Source organism: Epinephelus moara, chromosome 13, assembly GCF_006386435.1.
Source record: "Epinephelus moara isolate mb chromosome 13, YSFRI_EMoa_1.0, whole genome shotgun sequence".
NCBI lineage: Eukaryota > Metazoa > Chordata > Actinopteri > Perciformes > Serranidae > Epinephelus > Epinephelus moara.
The window spans coordinates 8,262,112-8,282,053 of record NC_065518.1 but is presented as its reverse complement, the minus strand read 5'-3'; the positions used below and the strand labels follow the sequence as shown (position 1 = coordinate 8,282,053).

The 19,942-nt window shown below is 44.3% G+C and overlaps 1 protein-coding gene across 1 annotated transcript in view; it reads left to right on the top strand.

Moving 5' to 3' along the window:
* The window catches only part of LOC126399616 (heparan sulfate glucosamine 3-O-sulfotransferase 3A1-like), a 55,187-nt gene extending 50,215 nt beyond the window's left edge, over positions 1 to 4,972 (top strand). Inside the window, exon 2 of the mRNA XM_050059711.1 lies at positions 1,561 to 4,972. Within this exon, the coding sequence (XP_049915668.1) occupies positions 1,561 to 2,182 (622 nt within the window). The 3' untranslated portion in view covers positions 2,183 to 4,972. The remainder of the gene's footprint in view (positions 1 to 1,560) is intronic.
* The last annotated feature ends 14,970 nt before the right edge of the window (positions 4,973 to 19,942 follow it).

The window sequence follows — 19,942 nt, the reverse complement described above, 5'->3', positions numbered from 1 at the left end:
ACCAGTAAAAAAAACTCTGAATAAACCAGTTTCACGTTTAAAAAAAACACTGTTTCTTTGACACTGTTTGGCACATTGCGAATAAGCCACTCGCCCAGCACTTGTTAATGTGTGCTCACCTTTTTCATCTGATAACTTAACATCCAGAAGATCAGGGGTTTTTTGTTTTTTTACCGGGAGCCAAATCTTTCACAGAGATTTCATCCTCATCCTCTCTAAAACACATCATGTGCTGCCCTTAGCACACACCGGACGCATCACACTGTAGCTCCTTAACAGACGACCACACAAAGTAATTACTGCTTTTACTGAAAGATCTGTTCCTCTAACACCCCTGCGTTAGCTTAAAATCATGCGTCGAGAGCTCCTAATTAAACTTGATTTCTCACCTGAAGAGCCGATCTCCAGAGCTACAACTTGCCAAGTAATATCTTTTTGGCCGTTGTCTTTATAATGACGGGATCGTGGATTGTTTAGCACAACCTCAACAACATGTCTCTCCTCTTCAATTCTTTGTCACACACAAGAGAGTTCTCTTTGTACATGAAATGGTGAGGACAGGAGTCGAGCTGCCACAGGAGCAGAGAAGACGAGCTGCTACGGGAGCTGTTATGTACAAGCTGAGAGTGAGTGGGGGAAAAATACATTTAATTCCAGGGACGGCGAGAGTGGAAATAGGACAGTGGCATAAAGGGCAGTGGGACGGCGCATCCAGAAGCGCCAACACGTATCTAGCCGCCGCCAGTGTGGAGTTGTACATTGACAATAATGGGGGCATTTTTTGTGACGCTCGGCATTTGCCACTTGTGTGTTTTGGTCTTAAAACAAATAGATCTGATGAAACCACTTAATAAAGCTGTTTCACATTTTAAAAAAATTTGTTTCTCCAATGCTCTTATTGCAAAGGGGCTTCTAACTGTTCTGTTCAAACTCAATTCCCCAAATCATGTTCCAAATAGATTCAGTGCTTAAGAACATTTCTATCCAGCAGAGAGAGGAACTTACAATGTTTGTCTACCATTTCCAGAAAGTGAAAGACAGGAAGCTGATCAATTATGCTGGGAGGGCCTTTCGCCTCACATATCAATATTTTATAAGCAGCACTATCATAGTATGGGTACAGGATTGACATTTTTCTGTTAGCGCCATATGACAGTGAAGAATACCCCCTTTCAAATGGACCCAGGGGAGTCGCCTTCTTGATTTCATAAGCCCTCGGGCTACATTAAGGAGCACTGAGGCAGCATCTGCGTACTATCACCTCAAGAATGTCTCTTACATCCAGAGGCGCTGAGCCAACACTGCAAATCAACATTTGGTCACACCTCTCGGCAGCTAATTGAGCTCGGAGAAACAGACACCTGATAGAGATCAAATAAATAAACGACTGCAAACAAACGGTTTCCAGTGTTTTTCTTCATTGATTGGATTCACAGTTTTTCAGCCTGTTTATTGAATCAAGAGCGGCGGTACAACTGTGACAGTCGCTCAGTGTGATTCAGTCAGAAGTGCAGGTCAAATAAATATCTCACTTCCTCTTTGTGTCTGTTTTTTCTGCAGGGAGCTGATGCCCAAAACCCTGGAGGGCCAGATCACCATGGAGAAAACCCCCAGCTACTTTGTGACCCGAGAGGCTCCAGCCAGGATATCGGCCATGTCCCGGGACACCAAGCTGATCGTGGTGGTGAGGGACCCCGTCACCAGGGCTATCTCGGACTACACGCAGACGCTGTCCAAGAAGCCCGACATTCCCTCTTTCGAGAGCCTCACCTTCAAAAACAGGACTACGGGACTCATCGACACCTCGTGGAGCGCCATCCAGATCGGCATCTACGCCAAGCACCTGGACAACTGGCTGCAGTACTTCCCCATGGAGCAGATCCTGTTTGTGAGCGGCGAGCGTCTGATCAGCGACCCGGCCGGAGAGCTGGGCCGCGTGCAGGACTTCCTGGGACTCAAGAGGATCATCACGGACAAACACTTTTACTTCAACCAGACCAAGGGTTTCCCGTGCCTCAAGAAGGCGGAGGGCAGCAGCAAGCCCCACTGCCTGGGTAAAACCAAAGGGCGGACCCATCCGAACATTGACCCTGAGGTGGTGCAGAGGCTACGGGACTTCTACAGGCCCTTCAACATGAAGTTCTACCAGATGACAGGGAGGTTCTTTGGCTGGGATGACTGAATGTGTTTTTCTCTGAGGACTGTCAGAAATACTGCAGTGGAGTATTAAGACCACTGATTGGGGGAAAATGAGAATGAAGTCGTAATATTTCAAGAATCATAATGTCACAAGAAAAGTCTAAAGGAATATATTAAATAAATATAATATATTTGAGACAGGGATGCACCGATTGTCAAGTTCTGGGTAGATACAGATACCAATGTTTAAAATAACAATTTGGCCAATAGTGACTTTTTTTTGTTCATTTTGGGGTTCTTTTGTTGTGTATTCTCCTTTTTATGCCAGAAAAGAAGAAATCTTAATTAAAAAATATATAGATATTATTATTATTATTATTATTATTATTATTCCCTCTCTAATATCTATTTCTTAACAAATTTCTCCTCCAAACAACTGTATTTTTTCAATTTTCATTCCAAAAGCTAAATTTTACAAAATTACATTTGAACACATCATGATAACGTTATAATGCACTAACACTTAGCTAACAGCTACCGTTAGCTAATTGTGTAACATAAGGGCACGGTCAGAAAGTGAATCTATGCGAGTAACTGTTGCCTGCTGGAGCGATATTCGGGCTGAATTCAGGCAGTCTAACGTGACAGACATGGAAAGCTAGCTTGCTAGCTAACATTAGCTAGTTTGCTAATAAATGCCGCTAAACATTAATGTACCTCTTTGAATTCAAATCTCTCATGATGGTCATACAGCAGCAGCTGGTTAGACCAACATATTCTCACTCCTATCTCGTCACATATAGGTGTTTGGTCATGGACTTTCCACGTTCACATACAACGTGTAAGGTACCCTGGGTGCGTTGGTTGTTGATATTCTGGGACACCGTGTCAAGTTCTCATCTTTTAAAATACACTTCCGTTTTCACAGGAAATTTAACATTTAAATACAGTCTCTTTCAAAATAAATGTCCTACGTCTGTTCAACACCGCAAATTGACGTTTGTTTTTTTTCCCCCTTTAACAAAAAACACGTGGTTTTTGTTGAGGAAAAAAGAAAAGGGTTTGGCTTTATAATTTTACGAGACATGAACACTGCTCTCTTGGGTGAAAGTTGGTGTTTGTTGGACCCATCCACCACCCCTCTCCCCCACTAAACTTGGACTTTCTCTGCCTGTTAATTTTGCTCATGCGTGACCGTACTCTAAATGTGAAATCGGGTACGTCGTCTGATTCGTCAATAGTGAGTTTATTGTATCCTTTCGTCTTGAAGGTATCCTGTGGAAGATCTCTGTTTGTCCTAAACACGTTTTCTATTGTCTCCAGGACAACAAAACACCGTTAGTCTGGAGCCATGCTTTTTATCTGCAGGAAATTTATGTGACATTTGCTAATAGGTCGATGGCAGTCAACAAGGCGAATATCGTCCGATCCCTATGTTCAGTCGATAAATCGGTGCATCCCTAATTTAAGGAATATAACATCTTAAATGTTAAAGTAAAAGTGTTGGATTTATCAAAAAATATCAAAACTTAAATCTTTTCTCGTAATATTGTGATTTTATTCTTGAAATATTACAACTTTTTTTCTTAAAATATTTTGACTTTATTCTGTGAATCTTGTATTTCCCCTGACAGTGTTCCTGTTACTCCGTCCTCAGCACTAACCTAAGCAATACGTGGCTGTTCCAGCAGAGAAAGAAGAAGCCCAGTTTCCCTCAGTGGCTCCCCAGATATGCAATATTTCACTGTTACATTTTTCATCATCAGAGCTGCCTCTAATCCACAATCATGGAGATATTGTCCTCTAAAAACACATTAAGTTGTAGAAGGATTTGCGCCGTATCTCCCTGCACTATCTGAAGTTTTTTTCTTCCTTTGAGTTTGAAGTCGTCGGCTGTGACACAGAAATATTGTATGCAGTGCTTCTTTAAGAAGATGGGTGAAATCACATCGTGTCCGGGAGCTTTTGATAAAAGCTGAGTGATTTAATGCCATATTTTAAAACATACATAGCTGCTTTCAAAATTTAACATTTTTCTAGCAAAAGGATATGAAAAGATAAAAAATATATGTATTTTTGAAATGTATTTATTCAAGAAGTACACGAGCAGTATGTATGTATTTTGAATAACTCCTCAGTGATTATTTGCTCTCATTATTATTATTATTATAATTATTATTATTATGCGCCCCATGCCTTTAGAGTTTGTTTTATACTAAAATACATGTTATCCTCATTTTAATTTCAGGTCATCTGCTCTAATATTTACTACACAGTGTGGGAACGCTTGTCTCCACGTAGCTTTCAGTGCCAGAGCTGTGAGTTTGTTATTTCGGCGGTGGTTTCTCCGCCTTCAGTTAATGAAGTTACAGGCAAAGATAGCTCTCACTGTTATTCAAGCAACAGCGACTCTGGTGGAGGAGAAAGACCTCCTGCCCAAACTGTGACTCAAATTTCCTCAACATGCCTCCTTGTGAATTGAATACACTTGATGTCACTGGCCTTCCTTGCCTCGAGGCGATCAGTGTGTGTGTGCGTGTGTGTGTGTGTGTGTGGAAGTCTTTTTTAAACCCAGGGAGCATGAGAACAATGGCTGAGTTGTGTTCCTAATTTCAGTCTACTTGTATTGTGAGCCACTTTCTGAAAGCAGATGTGCCTCAAAAGACACAAAATGTTTTTTGGTGTGAGCATCAGAAACGAACCTAATATAGATTTTCGGGGGGGGGGCAGGATTATATTACCGTTCTAATTGTGCTGTTCTGACTGTTTTCTTAAAGTTGTTGGGATTTTTAAGGCACTCCTTGAATAAAAGATGTTCTATGTAAATATTTGATTCACGCTGGCCTTTATATATTTTTCCTATCCCGCCTCAGAGATGCATGCATGCGGTGTAATAGGACACCGTATCCACAATGCTGCTCACGCATCTAACAAGCTCAGCCTCCTGCAGAATCATAAGAGCACTCCCTCGCTGCTCTCCTATCTCCACTGTTACACCTTCACACATTGTCTCTGCTTATCTCTGTCCAGCCTCCAGGGCACAGTGTCACAGGAGGCACTCAGGGGGTTTGAAAGATGCTTGCAATCTGGAAGCTGTACAGTATTTTAGGTCTCCTGGCAGCTTGAGGACTCGGAGCATTTGGGCGTAAAATGTCAAGAAAAGTTGGAGTGCCACTCCTGGATGTCTCGGCTTTGAAATGCAGGAACTCTGAGCTAATATGTACCATATGAAAGAAGATAACAATACTGAAATAAAGGAAGCAAATATTTATATATTCTAATGTTTAAAGGTGGAATGCGTAGGATTTGTTGCCAACTGCAACCTACTGAATACCCCTCAGCTCAACCCTCCCTTTCCAAGTATGTTGGACGACTTATGTTGGCCTTCAGGTAACATAAAATGCAGAATGTTCTGTCTGGAGCCCATGTTGGGTTTGTGTGTTCTGGTCAAGGGTCGGCAACCTTTACTATCAAAAGAGCAATTTTTGACCCAAAAATAATTCAAAAAAAGCTGTGAAACATATTTGAGCCTCGTTACAAAGGTAATATAGCCTATTAAGTCTAAATTAGCCCATAATAATAGCCTAAATGAGCATTCATTGATTTGATACTACAAAGTTGCTACTGTGCAGGGCACTATTTATGATTATTTGATACTTCAAGTATCTCAGGGTCATGTTCACGAGTGAGGGTAAAATGAAGCCCGAGATGGATGGTGATGCGGGCGCTATGCCGGACCATCGTGGTGAAGAGGGAGCTGAACCAGAGGGCAAAGCTTTCGATTCACCCAACCCTCACCTATGGTCATGAGCTCTGGGTAGTGACCGAAAGAATGAGATCGCAGATACAAGCGGCTGAAACGAGTTTCCTCAAAAGGGAGTCTGGGCTCAGCCTTAGAGATAGGGTAAGGAGCTCGGACATCCGGAGGGAGCTCAGAGTAGAGCCGCTGCTTCTTGGCATCGAAAGGGGTCAGTTGAGGTGTTTCAGGCATGTCCAACTAGTAGGAGGCCCCGAGGGAGACCCAGAACATGCTGGAGGGATTATATATCTCATCTGGCCTGGGAATGACTTGGGGTCCCCCAGGAGGAGCTGGAAAGCGTTGCTGGGGAGAGGGACGTCTGGGGTGCTTTGATTGGCCTGCTGCCCCCGCAACCCGGCTTTGGATAAGCGGATGACAATAGATAGATGGATGATGGATAATGGTACTTCTTTTTTTGATTTGGCATTCATAACTACTCAGCTAGGAAGAATCAAGACGAGCCACTGCTGTCAAGGTTCGGCAAAATTTCAAGGAAAAGGTGTCGGTCTTCATGTTTTCACAATTGGAGAACGCAAGGATTTCTTTAGGCCTACCACATTGTTAGCCACAGGAGAGGGTACTTCTGTGGGACCCTGGCATGTTTCTAGAGTACCCCAGGTTCTGGGGTACTCTAGAAACATGGCGGTATATGGCTGAGCTCCAGGAAGACAACCCACTCCCTATGTAGACATGAAAGGCTCAAAGTTCTGATGTACCAGAAGTTCATCAGATTGCCAGATTGTTGACTTTTTGGGGGGATATTCAGGCCTTGACACCCACTCCAATCTGAACCAACGGCAATCAACCTGAATGAAACACATCCCAGATCCAAAATTAGTCAGGTTTGATCAGTCTGAGGTTTAAATCATGCTTAATCTGCTCAGCTTTAAAGACGATTTCGCCATTAATAGATATAAACCCTTCTTAAATACAACTACTCTTTTTTTTTTTTTCAGATGAATTGAAGTGCTGATACGTAAGTGCTGAATGTATATGTTGATGATTAATCTGACGCAGTTAGCAGGCACACTCCTTCTATATGACTTCCACCTCCTCCTGATGAGGGTTTATAGAACAGCTGACAGTCTGAAACAGCAAACATGCCTAACTGTAGTCTTAATGTAACGGTGTATATACAGTATATCAATCACAGCTCACGCCTGAAGGGACAGTCTCTCTCTTTATGTATTTTCCTGCAGAGATGTCTCTACTCCCTAAACACACTTGTACTCTTCTCCCCCGTCTCCATCTTTTCTTCCCTCCTCCGCTGCACCTGTGTGTTTTTCCTTGCTGAAAGAATCTCTCGGGCGTTCTCCCTCCCGCAGCCTGCTGACTGATTTGAGAAATTGCACTGACAGGCACTTAGCAGACGAGCCAGGATGAGAGGAGGGAACCTGTTGAAAGTCAGCAAATATCTGAGGCTTATTCATGCTGATCGTCAGCGTGCTTAGATGATGTTGTGACTTTAGCAGAGTCGAGGGAGTGTGGAGGAGGGGAAGGTGGAGGGTGGGGGCCTGATGTCCATTTGTTGACTTGTTCAATTTGCTTGTTATTCCTTCCTGAGTGGGTCAGCGGGGCCTCTTCAGCGATGGGTTCCTCACAGTAATAAACAGAGACAGTTTTCATCCTGCCGCTCAATCCTCTGAAGGGCAGCTAAGTATGAAAGAGAAATGGAGCGGCCACATCTGCTGCGGGACAGCATGCAGACCACCCCTGTCAGAGCACATTCAGCTCAGTATCAATGGCACAGACCTGGAGAGAACTTGAAGTCTGTCTATTGAAAAACAGCTGACTGCATGTGGTGGGTTTTCAGAGGGTGGGGCGAGCTGCTGCAGAAAGACAGGCATTTCTGGTAGCCTCGCAAATCTCTTTGATCCGCGCTTTCTTTCTTCTTATATTTCCCCTTTCATGCTTCTCCTACTCACTCCATCACTATCACCCTCACAAACACACATGCGTATGGACGCAGGAGCACCTGTGTGGGGTCACCTGTGCACAATTAGCTCGCACCCCTCCTTTAACTCTAACTAAGCCACCAAAACCTCCACTCATCCAGACCCCCGTCTCCTTACACGCAACTCTGAGCCTGTTTTCGCACACACAGATGGTACAGGAGCGTGGCAAAAGATGGGAGGGCTGTACAATAACAAACCGCCAGCGCTGTAGAAAAACACGGTTCAGAGCATGTGTGTGTGCTCGCATGTGAAGTGCTACAAGCATCATATAGGCCATGTAAAGTGATGAAGTAAGTGGATTAGAGAGGCTGCTTTGAAGAGGACGGCAGCGGCAGGAACATTTGTGTGCATGTAGGATCATTTGTGCGTCTTTTCCTGAAAGGTTCTGTATGTAACTTCAAGAAAATCCTCATTAGAGAGACCTCTCTCTGAGGAGGTGAAATGAATTAAAGTCAGCATCCTGTTGTCATGAACAACACCTTGGCATCAGCCAAAACAGTGACAAATACAAGACCGTGACTGATCATTATCATGTTGACAGAAGGCTGGAAAATTTAAATCATATTTAAAATAATGTCACTATCTATAGTGCTCCAATATTTAAAGATGTAAGACTTTTTTAATGCACTCATTCGATATTCTTCTCTTAAACTTCTATATGTGGGCCCATACCTGCCCACATATAGAAGTCGCCATGGAAGCCATGGTCTTTGTTTGGAACTGAGCTCGCAGGTCGCAGCATCTCATCGCAGTTGGTTTCGGGTAAGCTAATTGGAATAAATTGGCAGAAAATAGCTTTGTTGTTTCTTCTGTGACCATTAAAAGAGGTTCCTGGTGAGTGGCGAGGCACGACTGGGTGTATATAGCTTAGCACAGGTCCCCACCAGCTAACGTTATCTTTCGTTAGCTGTTAGCTAGTTCAGTTCATGTTAGCTAACACGCTACAACTGTGGTGTACATTTTATTTTCCCTAGTTGACGTTATCTGCTTATCTGGTTATCATGAGCACTCGTTTTGGGTTAAAAGTGGAAGTGCCTGGAGCTGCCACCCGTGGTCCCGGGCAGGGCTCGAGACTTGGGATCCACTCATAGTGAAGTTTAAGGATGCCTTCGGTATGTCGTTAATGTGATTTTATGGGCAATTTATCAGTTGAGGTCTCAGCGCAGTTTTGAAACCGAGATGAAGGACTGATTGTTGAGCTGCTGTTAACAGTTTACGTCAGCTCAGTTTGTTTCTGATCTTTGAGACCAATATTCATAAGCTATGTTTCCATCCAAAAGTGATTCAAATCATTGGGAAATGCGTATTTAAAGAAATACGAATCCTGTGTGTTTCCATTAAATGTACGGACTTTGGTGAAAACTACTAACTCGCGCGAGTTTTCCGCAGAACCAGAAACAAAACAAGTCTCGCATTCTTCTTCTTCTACGTTTTCTGGCGGTTGGCAACCAGCTTGTAAATGCATTACCGCCTTCCCGACCCGGAGTGTGGATATCACCATGGAGAGAGGTGCGCTACGTCAGACTTAATTCGAACATAACTGTTTCCATCCCCCGTTTTGCGAATCAACATTTTTTCGAATCAACCAAAACCCGGCTAAAGCGAGTATATTTTAGTTTGTGCGAATCAGGGGATTTTAATTCAAATTTTGGCGTTTCTATCATAATTTTCCGATGCGATACTTCTAGATGCGCATCTACACAGGCTGATGGACATAATTTTCCGATGCGATACTTCTAGATGCGCATCTACACAGGCTGATGGAAACATGGCTACTGTTTTTGTAGACAGCTGGATAATCCACACATTTCCTCCTCTCCAAAACAAACGGATCTCGTTATTTAACAGTTTCAGCACTAAATTAAGAAACTTTTCAACCTTTTCAATTAAAGGCAGATGTCTTGGCGACGTATTGGCAATGAGCAAACGCTCTCCCTGCTACGTCTTAACAATTTAAACTTGATACATCGGGCCAACGTCGGCCAGATGTATGTGTGCTATCTGGGGAATATACAATGAGCTGACTTTACGAACAACCATGTAGAATAGCTAAGTTACAGCTAGCTGGCTAACATTAGCTCAGGTTACAGTTAGCTGACTGGCCGCTACTGCATTACTCTAAGTTAGTGGAAAGCATCACTACAAAATGTCTACGCAATGGAAGCAGCCTGTGTGGACTCTGTGTTGTGGTGGGTGCTGGTCATTTGTTGACGTCAGTGGACTCCATTTCTTCGCTAACGTTGAAAATTTAACCCGTGTCCTTCTCACAAAAATCAGTCTCATAGAAGATCGTCTCTATTTTTAGTTTACGTCACAACCTGTTCATCCATTGGCAATAAAAAAAAAAAAAAGATTAATACTGGTAAAAAGTGACATACAGAACCGTTAAGTGCACTCACTCATATACATGCATGCAGACGGGGCTTCACACACTGTCATATGAAATTGCTTGCACACATGAGCACAGTCGCCACCCACATGTGCCCCGCGGAGGGACATGGAGGGGATCAGACCTCTGTTTTCTCTGGATCCCAGAAGAGAAGCCCTTAATCCCCGGCCAAGTCTGAGCAAATATCTCCGGCAGGCACGCTCCACACACAGCCTTAATCAAAACAGCCGAGGGGGTGACCGAGTCGCACTTTCAATTTCAAGTTTGCTTTATCTATCATGGACTCTGTATCTTAAAGAGAGATCTTGGAACTTCAAAGGAGAATTTGGAGTGTTATCTGGTGCACTGTGGCCAGATATTACCAGGAAACCTGTGTTTTATACTCCGTCTCCTGGCCTGTAAACATGTATGTATTTACATTAAACACACACAGTGAGCGTAGCACGCATCAGCAGTTTGAGTTATACAGTATACATAGTTATACTGATTCAGATGGGGAACGAGGGAATTTGTTTCCTGCGGCAGAGTTTTCATTTCTATATTTTATTTTTGAACCACACTGCAGATTTTCCTCGTTGTGACAGAAGAGATGGATTGTGGCCTGCAAAAAAATGTACATACAGAGAGAAATGTTTAGCCACGCTGCAGCAAAATTGTTGGTTTTGAGTTTAAAGACATTCTCATGAAAATGACCAATTGTTTGTTCGTGATGAAAAGGCATTTCACCAATGGTTTGCATGCTAGTAATAAAGCGAGGGACCGCTCTTTGAACTGTCACTTCTGTGCTCGGAGTACAGCAGACAACACACAAAATTAGCAATTAAGATTGTCTGGGAGCAGGACTCTTTCCAGACATGTGTGTTTTGACTTCGAAGCTTTCACGCATCTCTCCCTAAGAGGACCTTCTTCAAAAGAGCTGCTGCTTTTCAAAAGGGCGATAATTGATCCTGACACATGATTAAAGATGTGTTCATGTTAAGCTCAAATTTTCCTTCTCCTGGATGAAAAGCAGGGTGACAGAACTCTAAACAAGACGGCCAGATCGTCTGAAGGGTAGAGCCCGAGCGTCCTCGAGGGAGGAGAAGTTTGCCCTGTTAGTGGAGGGCTCTGTCAGCCCTGCCACTCAGCACTGGAACCTTTTAGTCACACAGTCATGCACGGATACCAGATCTGGGTTTACTGGAGAGTCGTGTTAATGTGTTTGCACGTGTAGACAACCGTTATTCTGGTTTTCAGAACCCAGATACTGCATGGGTCACTTCTAAATTCACTTAAATACTCTGGCACAATTAGCATTTGTTAACTAGCCTCTCATATATGTCCGTGTTAAAGGGACAGTTCACCCCAAAATCAAAAACTGTATTCTTTCTCTTACCTGTAGTGCTGTTTGTAAGTCTAGATTGTTTTGGTGTGAGTGTTGGAGATATCGGGACTAGATAGCACTCAGCTTGTGGTGCTAAAAATCATGACCTGACTACTCAAGATAAGCCACAGACCCGAATGTGAGCAGTCGGAACAATTTTCTCTCCACTGAATTACAGTTCTATCACTGCAATCGTCTTATCAATCGTCAATCGTCACTGCACAGAAGAAAGCGTGCATCTACCAGACACCCAGGAAGTGTAGCTAATTTTTTTAGTGGCCAAACAGTGGAATTGCAACTTCTGAGCCTGTCGTGATGCCATTGGGCCCAGAAGGACTTTTTCCCATTGAAAGACATCTTTAAAGCAATGGATACATTTTTTTTGAGCGTCTGCGAAATGGCTCGTTTTAGTTTCAGGATTTGATCCATTTGGTCCGATAACACTTGGAAAGTCTAGAAGAATTATTAACAAATTATTTTATCCCCATTTATGTTAATGGAGTGCTAAACTAAAAGCGGCTTGGATGGTGGATGTCTCCAATTTGCTTGCTTTATGGGCCCAGTAATGTGGAAGCAGCACCGATCATCCAGGTAATTTTACACATGGCAGCTGAACATTTTTGACTTCATGTACCACTGAGCATCTTTCACAGGAATGAGCAGGGCCCCTCTGCCAATGCTGTATCCATGGCATCTATTCATGAACAAGAGGCTCGTGCTTGTGACAGCACGACGTGAACGTTAATGCCGTCCTCCTCGGCTGAGCCCGAACATTAGCTGGCTCAGTGGTGCTGGGTGAGCTAGCAGTAGATGCACACTTCTGCTCACACAAAGGTCTGTGGATTATCTTGAGTAACCGAGTCATGATTCCTGGAAAGAGACATTACTGTTACTTTAAATGTATTTTTTTGGCATTTTGAGCACCACAAGCTGAGTGCCATCTAGTTCCTATATTCAAGAGAGGGCAGACATCTCTATGGCTGATATCTCCAGCACTCGGCAACTCACAGCAAAACAATCTAGACTGATAAATAGCTCTACAGGTGAGAGGAAAAATATGTATTTTTGATTTTGTTGTGTACTGTCTCTTTAAGTTTGAGGCCAGAGCCAGGAGGCAGTTAGCTTAGCTTAGCATAAAGAGTGGAAATAAGGGGAAACAGTTAGCCTAGCTTTGTCAAAGTTCTAAAAAGTTCACTAATAAATATGATGCATGTTGTTAGTTTCGTTAATCTGCACGCACACACACACAAAAAAGTTTAAAAAAAAAATGCATGTTTGTGGTTTTACAGAGAGTTATGTGCTGTAACTATTTCTGAGCAAACAATAGCCAGTCCCAGTGAGTCTTGTCACTGTGAGTTTGCCAAGAAACCAGCGGAGACTCTGCACAGAAATATTTGGGCTGCTGGAAAAACTGTTGTTTGTCAAGAAACAGCAAGTAACTTTATGCACTGTCATGAAAAAGTATAACATATTGGTGATCAGATTAAACCAAACCAGCAGAGAGTGATGAATGCAGCAGCGTTTCTACAGCCAGACACCAGAGGAGGTCCTGAACTGCTGAGGTGACACAATATGTGTTTCAATACCCATACTACCGTATTGTATTCAATCACGAGAGACTTGCTCTGAGAGAAAAGAATATGTATTTACAAGTTAGACCCCATTGTGATGTCATCTATTCCAGGAGGGTGGTAAAGACATAGTAGATTAGTTTTGTTTGACAGGAATTAAAGGCCTCTCATATAGACGTCTGTCGCAAATATAGGCCTGTTAATTTCAGTGATTTAAGCAAATAATAGCCTGGGCTACTAATAGGGAGTGGGCACAGTGACGTCACCATGGGCGTCGCCGCCATGTTGATGGCTACGGGCAGCAGTAAACAAACGCAGTAGTTGAGTCGCATCGAGTGGAGAAAGCGAGGGAAAAGATGTTAAGATGCCAGAGAGGAAAGGGAATTTACCAGGATACATTGAACCACGAATCCAGGGACCGGTATATGGAGAAAATGAACGCTATAAATGGTTTGGACCTAGTTCATTGCATGAATGTCTTGAAAACGAACCCTGTTTTTCGTTTGGGGGTTCCTGGTCTAGACTGATTCTGAGCGCACCGGCTTTCTACTGCTCCACAGCGCCACTATAGCGGTTGGGAGGTGTATTGCACATTGGTAGTAAGAGGCTCTAGACGTTCATTGCCTCTTACTACCAATGTGCAATACACCTCCCAACCGCTATAGTGACGCTGTGGAGCAGTAGAAAGCCGGTGCACTCAGTCATTGCAGGATGAAGAAGGGGTGAAGAAAATTTCAGACATCCGAGATAAAAATGCATGTTTATTGAACAATAACGGATATACAAACACACGGTAACCCCCGTACACCTTCCTAACATCGGTGCCTATGAGGTGAGTACATTACATGTTTGATTTGAACGTTTATGGAGACGTGAATCAGTCTAGACCGGGAACCCCCAAACGAAAAACAGGGTTCGTTTTCAAGACGTTCATGCAATGAACTAGGTCCAAACCATTTATAGCGTTCATTTTCTCCATATACCGGTCCCTGGATTCGTGGTTCAATGTATCCTGGTAAATTCCCTTTCCTCTCTGGCATCTTAACATCTTTTCCCTCGCTTTCTCCACTCGATGCGACTCAGCTACTGCGTTTGTTTACTGCTGCCCGTAGCCATCAACATGGCGGCGACGTCCATGGTGACGTCACTGCGCCCATTCCCTATTGAAGTTTTACGATGCCTAGTTTTGCAGTACCTGCTAAGAGTAAAAAGAAAAAGTGTGTGATTCGTAACACACCCTAAAGTTTGATGTTGAAAAGTTGCATACAAAATGCAGCAGATGAGAAACCTGAGCAGTGTTAGAGTCATGTTAACTCTATTTCCCAAGTAAACATATCCTGATATAATTATAAGGTTCATAACTGGGACACCACATGCAAACACTCCTCTTCATGTTTGTTTCTCTGTTGTCGCATTACTGATTTCCTGGGTCATTTTCCAACAGTTATTTTGTCGGCAGTGTTTGCATTAGCATTAAAACATGGCAGCCGGGGTGAGACGTTACAGGCAGCTCTGTTTGTTATTTTGCGATGGTACAAAGGAGGAGTACAACCAGAGACAGAGGAGGACAGAGTTGTATAAAGAGCACTAGTTGTTGTGGGGGAAATTAGCCTGTGTGGCCTGAAACAAATAGCTCTGAATAAATCATCACACACTTATTCCCATTCACTGCACACTGTCTCTGTTTGCCTTATGAATAAATGAGTGCTCGCCCTGTTTACCTCCCACTCATTACAGACATTGGCCCATCATGCTCAGAGGTCCTCACAGACACACAAACACACACACACACACATACTGCTGGAAAACTCACCCACCTCTTTACACTTTGACTCACTTTGAGCCTCTTCCTGCTCCTTCAGAAACACCAGCTGACACTCACACACACAGGCTTCATACAAATAACAAACAGGAAGTGATTTGAGTGTAATCATCTGTCAACCCACATTCACACGTGCAACCTCTGGCTGTATTATCCGCACAGAAACAACACAGGAATCCAAACACAGAGAGGGAGCACACACACCGAGGCAAAAAGCAGCTCGTTAATAATTGATGCTGTCAGAGTGCCACGGTGCTGAGCGAAGGGACAGCATGCAAACACCACAGAAGAAAAGTCGAGGCTGAGACGAGTAATTATTTATCACCCAAGGCTGCGGAGGCAAAGTGTTGCTGGAGGGAGCCGGCATGATGAAGTCGCCTGGAGGAGAGTCTTTATGAGGTGTTACAGACTGATTCAATATTACCTCTCAGAGTGTGTTCAGGTGGAGCAGGTCATGGCGCACTCGGGGTTGATGTAAAGATAGCGGGAAATCTGAGCTTGGTGATTTTTGTCCCTTTTGGTCGACTGATTTTTTGCCTTTCAACCTGCTCTGGGAGCGAGGTTGTTACCACCAAGCACCCTATGACATATAACACTGTGTGTGTTTATGTAGCGTCACTCCCCATTCTGTCACTCCGCCCGGCTTGGGGGGTTCTCCACTCCCTGCTTCAGTTAAAGTTTGTCCTGCTCTGACAAATGAGAGTGTGGTGGGGGTCATTGTGTGAAGTATGTGCGATGCTATGACAGGTATGGCAGTTTGTGTTGCCACAGAGGTTTGGGTGTAATCAGGTGATGGATCTGTTTCAGGGGATGCCACAGTAATCAGCGAGGTTGTTCGGGGGATCATTTACACGTGCTGTCGAGTATTTCGCCACACACTGACCTGCTGTAAGGTTTGTTTGAGGGTGATGCATTGCTGCCCACAATGCCGCCTGGCCTTTAAGAAACAGTCATAAACTTTGTGGACGTTTCTTTAACATGGTGCTCTTTTCTCAGCGTGCTGCGTGCTCATGCTGGTACACGACTTTCAACCTTTAACAAAGGAAACCCCAGTGAGATTTTAAAAAATGGCTTTTTCAAGTGTATCCTGGCTGTGCAGCAACAGTTACAGACAAAGACATGAAATATACATATCATAAAGTAGGTCGTATAAATCATGTGAAATTGCAAAAGTAAAATGGTTTGTGTACACACTGGTTCCCAACCTGGGGGGCCAGTCCTCGTAGAGGGTCGTCAGAGCTTCACAGGGGGTCGGGAGGCATTCTTGATTTTAAGGGGTGTAAGAAAACATTCTTAAAAAATGTACAGTGCAGCTATATCTCAACATTTAATTAATTTCTGTCCTTCCGTAAGTTATATTCAAGGTGTAAAGAAGCTGCTGCTAGCATTCCCTGGCTTGTTTTTAGCATTGGAGCTAACTAGCCAACAGGGACAGTAGGTAATATCACCGCTGTCTGGTATTAACACCACCAACTAGGAGGAAACCACGGCTATCTAACCTGCTTACTGAAGGTTGACTCATCGCAGCAGGCCCAGTCTTTGAGCCTGCGCCGGTAAGTTTTGTTTCCAGTAGGACCTCCTGTGTACAGGGCTACAACTCTGCTTTTCGCTGTGGCCATAAGCACATACAGCGAGCAGCAGCAGCAACCCACCGTCCAACACCGGCACACCAAGAGGACAGAAACAAAGGGCTAGGCAGGGACGGAGCACCTGCTGCAGCAAGCGAACACGCCGTCTGTGGTCATTTTGACTTCACTACAAGCTGACTGGATGTACAAACAGCTGATGTGCTTTACGTTCTAAAACCAGCCGCTGGCGATTTGACCAGCTGAGTTGCAGGTGACACCATCAGCCGGCTTGAGTCGAGTTCACACTGCTGCAACTTTTCTCTGCAACGTTCTAGAAACGGATTTGTCTCGTTGTGAATCTTTGGTCTGAACTGGGCTTAAGATTAGAAAGATTAGAGAATGGACTAATCTTATCTTGACCCTCAAAAGGTGCTGCCAATTCAAGTCCAGAACATCAGCATTGCCAGGCAGCATGAACCTCCGAACCTCCATGCCTTCTGACTTCCTGGTGAAGCTCATCATGGCAGGTGCAAAGAAGCGGCTGCCAACAGCATGTGTCACATGGCACGTGTAGCCGTCCCCTGGCCAACAGTACAGTTAGCTGTGGGAAGGAGTGCTCTGGATAGAAACATTTCAAATTGGTAGAAATTACAGTTAAAGAAAGTGATACCCTGGACAAAAGACAACCTAAACCCTGAGTCTAGAACTCCAGACCATCATCCCCTAGATGAGACTGTTCACAGTAATGTATGTTCCCTGACAGAGAGCAATGCGTGCATGACTACAGTCAGAGTAAGAAAGGGATACTGCTGGCATTTGCATCTGTATCTGTGTGTGTGCGCAGCGTGGTGTACATATGTGTGTCAGGTAAGTGATCCAGGTGGATGGCAGCAGAGGGGCTCGGGTGTCCCGTTTCAGGCAGCAGCTGGCGAGCGAAGCCTGGCCGAGGTCACCCTCAGGGACCCTGCCCCCTCGTCACCCACTCCCGGGTTCGGCTCCACACTCGGCCTGTCATCGTCATCTGATCTGGGCTCCGCATGCATCGGAACAGCAGCTCTGCTGCATGACAATGGAGCTCTTTTAATTATCGGGGACAGTGTCCTCGCTCAAGTGATGACGGCTAAAATGTATTTGCCCCCGTCATGAGACGAGCAGTTCAGGCACTCAGGCGTGCAGCCTCGGAGGCACGGTGATAATTGATCACATTGTAGAGGCGTGTACGCGATACAAAGGCCACGGTGAGGAGTGTTACTTTTAGCCCAGATTACCACAGTGTCACAGCCTCATGCAGCGGGCATATTTAAAATAACTACAGATGAAACACATCCGCAGATGGGAACAGAGACCCAGAAACAAATGAGACACATGTCAATTAGAGGTGCCAGGAGGTAGATCTACTTTGGCTGCACACGTTTCCACTCCAGCTCGGAGAAGACAGCAGACGAGTGTATTTCCTAAAACTATTCCTTAGACTGTTTCAGTGTTTTAAAGTGGATTTTTAATGGAGAAACACTAAACAAAAAAAGACAAAGGCAGGTTGTAAAAGACAGAGAGGTCCTCAAAAATCCAAGTAATTCACCGCTACACACAACACACATCCCCTGGGATCTGCTGTGGTCTGTGTTTACCTAACCACCTTCTCTTGTCTTTACTACAGAGTCAGAATGACCAATGTCAGAAGTGTAATTCAACAGTGGAAGAGTGTTTCTACTTCTCTCCAGTCCAACAGACTCTTAATACATATAAGGTTTACTAACGGCGCCAAAGAGCACTAGCTAGCAACCGTGACCCACCTTGCTTGCTCGATAGCCAGCGAGCTAAATCGCTAACAAGAAAAAAACATGAATATAGAGACAAGGTTGTTTGGGTGTGTGAGCTCCACACTGAGGACAGTTGGTTAGAGTCCGCCTGCACACGCAGTGACAGGGCTAACTGTTAGCATCACACGGCTAATGTTACCTAAAGGTTGTTAACGATTTAAAAACAGAGTCAAGCTGTTTTGGTGTTGAGTTTGTTGAGATTGTGTGACAGCTCAGTGTTGGATGTTAGCCACTGCTGCGGTGTTAGCTTGTGCCAACCACACAGGATTATTTAACAGCAATGACAGAAGGTTTGCTGATTTACATTCCTGTGGTTAATCAGAAGATCGGCGGTTTGATCCCCAGCTGTGTCAGTCCTCATGTGGAAGTATCCTTGGGCAAGACACTGAAAACTGAACCCCATAATGGAAGTTACTTAAAATGCCCGTATAGTTCGTGCAGGATGTCTCTTGTCATGCAAGTGATGTTTTCAGTGATGCTTCACACTGACCCATCAGTGGTCTGCAATCAGTGTTTTAACTCCACCTTTTAGTGTCGACTCAGCTCACATTGAAACTCGCCCAGCACCAATAGAAGCACCAGGTACTATCCACAACTTCTGTTGGTGGAAAAAACCATAGACGTCGGAACTAGGGGTCGCACCCCCTCCCATCCGCACCCCCGCACCCCAGCCTCCCTACCCACTGCATTACGCTTTAAAAAAGATAAAGAATCTGAATTTAAACTCAATTTGTCTGACTTGCATTTATCTCTTTCATATCATTAATGCATAGATCTATGCTTTTGATGTGATATGCAACCTGCCTGACTACATACAGTAGCCTTGGCATCCGGGATGTTGTGTCCATCCTGCAAACCTTGCAGCCCCAAACCCGCTCCATGCTGTCGGAGGTGGAGAAAACCCGCTCCATGCTGTCGGAGGTGGAGAAGCTCATTAAGCTCTGTCTGGCCCTGCCCATATCTGAGCGCTCTTTCTCAGCCTTGCGCAGGCTGAAAACCTGGCTGCGCAACACCATGACGCAGGAGAGAAACACATTTGGCCATTATGAACGCTCACAGTGACCTTATGGATGAAAGCGATGTCTCGACCCTGCTCAAAATCTTCATCAGTAGGTCAACTGAGAGAAGGTCCACTTTTGGAAATGCATGAAAGCTCTGAGGGCCGAATTCACAAAAAATGAACTGCGGCCGCTGATAGCACCTTGAATTGCACTTCACTTGCACCCGCAGTTTGCTCCGTCTTAACGTCCTATTCACAAAGGATATTGCGCTAATGATATACCAGCGCAAACACGCCCACAAAGTTTGGCAGCTGAGTGTAGTTTGCCCCTGATTGCAATTAGCTACATGGCAGTTATTTTTTTCACTTAACTGCGTGTGGCTATTAGCGCTGGTATTAATTAGACTTTGTTTGGCGAAGTACTGAATAGTGTATACCCTCATGTAGTGATGTCTGCTGGTGAGTCAGTCTAACAGTGTCGGATGGGTTGAGGCTGTGGATTTGACCAAGTTTGAC